This window comes from Drosophila mauritiana, chromosome 2L (assembly GCF_004382145.1).
Source record: "Drosophila mauritiana strain mau12 chromosome 2L, ASM438214v1, whole genome shotgun sequence".
In the NCBI taxonomy this organism is placed as follows: Eukaryota; Metazoa; Arthropoda; class Insecta; order Diptera; family Drosophilidae; genus Drosophila; species Drosophila mauritiana.
Window position 1 is genome coordinate 3,754,977 of NC_046667.1, and position 5,251 is coordinate 3,760,227.

Consider the following 5,251-nt stretch of genomic DNA (forward strand, 5'->3'; position numbering starts at 1 on the left):
CAGTGGAACGAAAATGGGCGAAAGTCCTGAAGGAGGGAAATCTTGTGGCGTTAATTGAAAATTACATGCACATTGTCTGTGGCCACGGTGTCTACTTGGAATTCGCTTATGCATCTCCTTAGTTTTCCATAGTTTTCCATAGTTTTCTATAGTTTCCCTACGTTTTTGTGAGCTAATGAGGCAGGCGTAGCGTTGCCTCGAAGCGTGAAGCTCGCCAAGGAAACGCCTAAGTGTGGTTTTGGCAATGAAACCATAATGTCAAACAGCGTGGTCCTGATCGTGTCCTGATCACCCAATCAGCGACCACATGCTCTCGGTCTGCTCCACGCTCGATTATGCCCAAGGTGTGCCCTCAAGGATCTCGAATCGCTAATCAATTCGTTTTACCACGATATCCTCCCGGCAGAGACACATTAAAGTCAAACGAAAAGTCAGGCAAGGGGATCTATAATTTGCAAAGGTCTTACGACCAGAAACTTTAACAAAGATGAAATATGTTGAGCTGTTTTTTTATAATTCTCTTCATCTTTTCATTTTTTATGCCTAAAAAACTCCATAGCGTGCTATATTTAGAACCCCTAAAATACTAGACACACCTTGCAGCTGATAATCTAATACATTTTCCGCAATGTGTGTGTCCAGGATCTGTGGACTTTTTGGAGGGATTAGGGATTTCACAAATCAATTAGTTTTGTCGCGGCTGTCAAAATTATGCACTCACCAGGGAAAAGTCGGAGTCAAAGTCGGCGAAATGCCTTTCATCTGTACGTCCGACTTGCAAAAAAACTACACAAATTTCCAACTCAATTAGTGGCCCAGAGCAAAAGAATAAAAATAGAGAAAAAAAGGGAAGCCGCAAAGGAAAATCGAGGCGTTCAAATCTTCATTTATCCCTCGCTTAGAAAAGAAAGAAACGCTCTGCAGAAGAAAGAATAGTAACTGAACCTGCCGCCTCGGCAATTGTTAACCGCCTACTTTTTTCGACCGCTATACCTTTCTTTCTCTATCGCCGCAGTGCCGTCTCTTTCGGGCACTTTTAACTTTGCCGACTTCTCTGAGTGCATCATTATCATCGGCAATTGGACTACTGCGTTAAAAGTGCGCTGCCTACTTTTTTCCCAACTCCTCCATTGTTTTGTTCACTTATTTTTTTTTTGGTTTTGGGCAAAAAATAAAATATGAGAAGGGAGCAAATTAATAGACAGTCATTTGGAACATGTGTTGTTGCTGCTTTGATTGTTTTGTCAAGTTGTCTAAGATATCAAACGCACAGTGCCGCCGACAAGTATTCGCCCCCATCCATTCATCCAGCCATCCATCTGTAATAACCCACAGCGCTGACGTCTTCATTGTGTCTACTTGACTTTCGCCCGATTTATCTGCCTGTATATTTGTTCAATTGTTCTAACAAAACATGCCATAAAAACATAAAACACTATGGACACAAAAACCACTTGTACTTCCATGTTTTTGTAGCCGGGGTCCAGTCTCGGTCCGTTGCCAACCCACTCGCAAACGAAAAGTCCGGACTTCAAAGTCCATTTCGGTAGCAAAGTAGAGTCGGCGACACTTCGTTTGATCCCAAAGGATGTTTGTCCATGTGAGTTGCATGTGTCCTTGAGATCCTCGGCACTGCAATCATCTCATAATTTCCTCAAAGTGTCTCCAAGTATAGAAACCTTAGCCTACAAGTATTATCGCATTCGTTATCATAGAACAAATTGATTTCCATTCAAATTTAAGCTATCTTAAAATCTTGAACTCATTCTTAAACTCCCGAACAAATCACCCAAATATGACTTAACTTTCGTGCAACCAATTTTAAACTCCACTGCCAGCTAACACTGAGCACAAATATATGCCAGAGTCCATGCTTATAATTTTCCAAACCTATTAATCTCCAAAAGGATTGACAGAGATCCACATTGATTCTGGCGAAGCGCGCCCAGAACTAATTCGCAAATCTGTCGCGAAACTAGAACAAATCCCGGTGCTCGAAGGTTTAACCCCTTCGGATTACCTGAGTCCTGAGTCCTGCGTCCTGAGCTCCATTGAGCTGTTGAAAATCGTGCCGTAAGCCAAGGCAGGATCTGCCTCAGATAATCCCCGGACCACAGAAGCGACCCTTGAACTAGTTTGGGCGGGATTAGGAGCAACTCAAGGAGTCTGGTCTGTGTCGCAGATTGCTAGTGAACTGATTCGCAGAATTCAATGTCAAATGATAAGTGGATCAAAGCACCAATCCAATATTCTAGAACATTGTAAATATCTTTACTTCTATCTATATGATAAATGCATATTTAATATCTCTGAGATAATAATGACTGAATGTAGGTCATTGGCAGAACACTCTGGCCATTTCAGGAATATCTGGCAAAGTGTAAACGTCATTCCCATTGAAGTGATTAGAAATGGCCCACTTCGTCAATTACTCTCGGATCCCAATCAAAAATCATTATCGAATTATAAACATCCTGATTAAATTGCGACTCCCCGAAACTGGTGTTTTTGTTTTTATTGCCGCTTGTTAGTGCAATTAATAGTCAAAACAGCGAGCGGAAGCGAGACGCACTGAGAGCAACCCCAAAATACCGACCCTGTTTGGATTGGATGTAATGGATATTTTGACGCCGAAGCAGCAAAAGACTGCAAATAAACATCCACAAGTTCCCAAACAACGTCTACAAACGTATAGCCAACATAAGTTTCGTGTGGAAGGCGAGTGGAACAAAATGGTCACAAAATGGAGGGCGGAGTCTTGTGAAGAGGGTTTAACTGCCCAACTACCTGCTGCCCATCTCTTTCGCACACCCTGTGCGCACAAGCTACCCATCTCTTTCGGCCTGTGGGCTCTCTTCGTGTAGACTTCGTTCGAGCGACCGGGGGTTGGACTATAAATAGCCCGATCCGGGGCTGTAGAGAATCAGTTCAGAGCTAGCATCTCAAGCGCAAACATCTCAAGCGATCCCAAGTCGTGTGTGAGAATCAGAAACCAAAGAAAACAAAAAGATAAATATATCAGAATCAGAAAAATGGTGAAAAGTGAAATGGAATTCAAAAGCAACTTCTCCATCGATGCCATCTTGGCCAAGAAACCCATCAACCCCGCAACCCCACCCATCAAAACCGAACCGGTGCATCATCATCATCAGTACGTTCATCCGTACTCCAATTCCGATGGCGAGCTCTCGGCTTCGGAGGATTTCGACAGCCCCAGCAGGACCAGCACACCCATGAGCAGTGCCGCCGAAAGTCTATCGTCGCAAAACAATGACAAGCTCGACGTAGAGTTCGACGATGAGCTGGAGGATCAGCTGGACGAGGACCAGGAGAGCGAGGATGGCAATCCCAGCAAGAAACAGAAAATGACCGCCGGCAGCGACACCAAGAAACCGCCCTACAGCTACAACGCCCTCATCATGATGGCCATCCAGGATAGTCCCGAGCAGCGGCTGACTTTGAATGGCATCTATCAGTATCTGATCAATAGATTCCCCTACTTCAAGGCCAACAAGCGCGGCTGGCAGAACTCCATTCGCCACAATCTGAGCCTGAACAAGTGCTTCACCAAGATTCCCCGCAGCTACGATGATCCCGGCAAGGGCAACTACTGGATCCTGGACCCCTCGGCCGAGGAGGTATTCATTGGCGAGACCACCGGCAAGTTGAGGCGCAAGAATCCCGGCGCCAGTCGCACTCGCCTGGCCGCCTATCGCCAGGCCATATTCTCGCCCATGATGGCTGCTTCCCCCTACGGAGCTCCAGCGCCCAGCTACGGATACTCGGCTGTTCCATTCGCCGCCGCTGCTGCCGCCGCCCTGTACCAGCGCATGAATCCCGCCGCCTATCAGGCTGCCTATCAGCAGATGCAGTACCAGCAGGCACCCCAGACCCATCATCATCAGGCGCCCCATCCCGCCCAGATGCAGGGCTATCCGCCGCAATTGAACGCCGAGCTGTTCCAGCGCATGCAGTTCTTTGGCAAGTTCCCATCCAGCTAAATCTTGGCAGTCGGCGCAGAACCAAGCCCAGCGCTTTGGATCGACAAAAACCCAGGGACAAAAGGGTCGCTTGGGGACGAGCCAGGACTAGTAGGACTTCCTGCTCGCTTGCCCCGTGGAAAAACCCGTGACGTCTAAATGCTGCATTTAGCAAATTCCTTTGGTCATCATCGCATTGACCGCTTCGCTTCTTCAGCGGCTCCTTCGAATCGACTTGGAAAGTCGATGGTTACGGCAAAGGAAGGCGCAGCCAAATCTTCAGGACTGCTGATCTCGAAATTGAGAAGAATTCCTGCCAGCCGAGGACCCTTGTAGTTTGCTCACCAACTTTTGTACATATGTAATTAGGAAATATAAAGAAAAATTAAAAAAAAAATAAACAACTTTAAAAAGAAACATTTCAAGCGTCTTTCTTATTTTTAAAACTTTTTCAAAATATTACAATTTTTTGGATCGAGTTATTCCAAATATAATTCACTTAATTCCAGTTTTTCGTTATTATTTAACTGCCTTTCTCTGAGAACCGAGCAGCTTCTTTTCCGTTGACCATCAGCTGCTGTCCAGCTCACAGTCACATCCCGTAAATATTTACCCAGCTTCCTCCAGCGACTTGCTTTCATCCTGATGACTTAATTAGTTGTTTGCTAGCTAGAGCGGCAAACATGAAAATGATTCCCGAAAAAGGCAGAAAAATGCCAGAGGATGAGGTTCAAAATGAGCCATCACCCATTGACTCGATTTTGTTTGGCTCTTTACATGCCCAGTGACAACTCCAGCTGTGCGAGATGTGCTGGGCACCGCAGGTACGATCCGGTCCGATCCGATCCGATATGATATCCCATGTACCCCGGCTCGGTTCCTGGTCCCCTGAATCCATGAACCCCAGCCAGGCCATTGTCTAGATCTCTCTGTCCAGCGGGCACACTTTGCTCCCCTGCCTTTTCGCCCAGTCGCAGGCTATTTTTCTTAACTTTTGTTATACAATTTCTTAACTAATATGTGCGCTACACTGGGAAAAAACCTGTAGAATTATAACAAGCATATATATATAAACATAAACTAAATTGGTTATACAAGTTTTATTTGTGTTTATCAATGAAAGGCGGGCTATAAAGCTCGGAAAATTTAAAATTTGTTTGAAAAAAATCATCTTTAAAAACGAACTAAACACTTATTTTTCACAGCGTAAGCCAGGGACTTTCCTAGTCCTCAATTTGAAAGATGAGAACGTTAAGGAAATTGTGGAGAGA

At 45.2% G+C, this 5,251-nt stretch overlaps 1 protein-coding gene across 1 annotated transcript; it reads left to right on the forward strand.

Moving 5' to 3' along the window:
* Positions 1-2,915: 2,915 nt before the first annotated feature.
* LOC117150465 (fork head domain transcription factor slp1) lies at positions 2,916-4,359 on the forward strand. The gene has a single exon (XM_033317360.1). It carries the CDS (start codon positions 3,033-3,035, stop codon positions 3,999-4,001), a length of 969 nt encoding a protein of 322 aa, XP_033173251.1. The 5' UTR covers positions 2,916-3,032; the 3' UTR covers positions 4,002-4,359.
* The last annotated feature ends 892 nt before the right edge of the window (positions 4,360-5,251 follow it).

Bases quoted from the DNA above. Each gene is read 5' to 3' on its own strand.
- LOC117150465 (XM_033317360.1), top strand. From the start codon at position 3,033: ATGGTGAAAAGTGAAATGGAATTCAAAAGCAACTTCTCCATCGATGCC.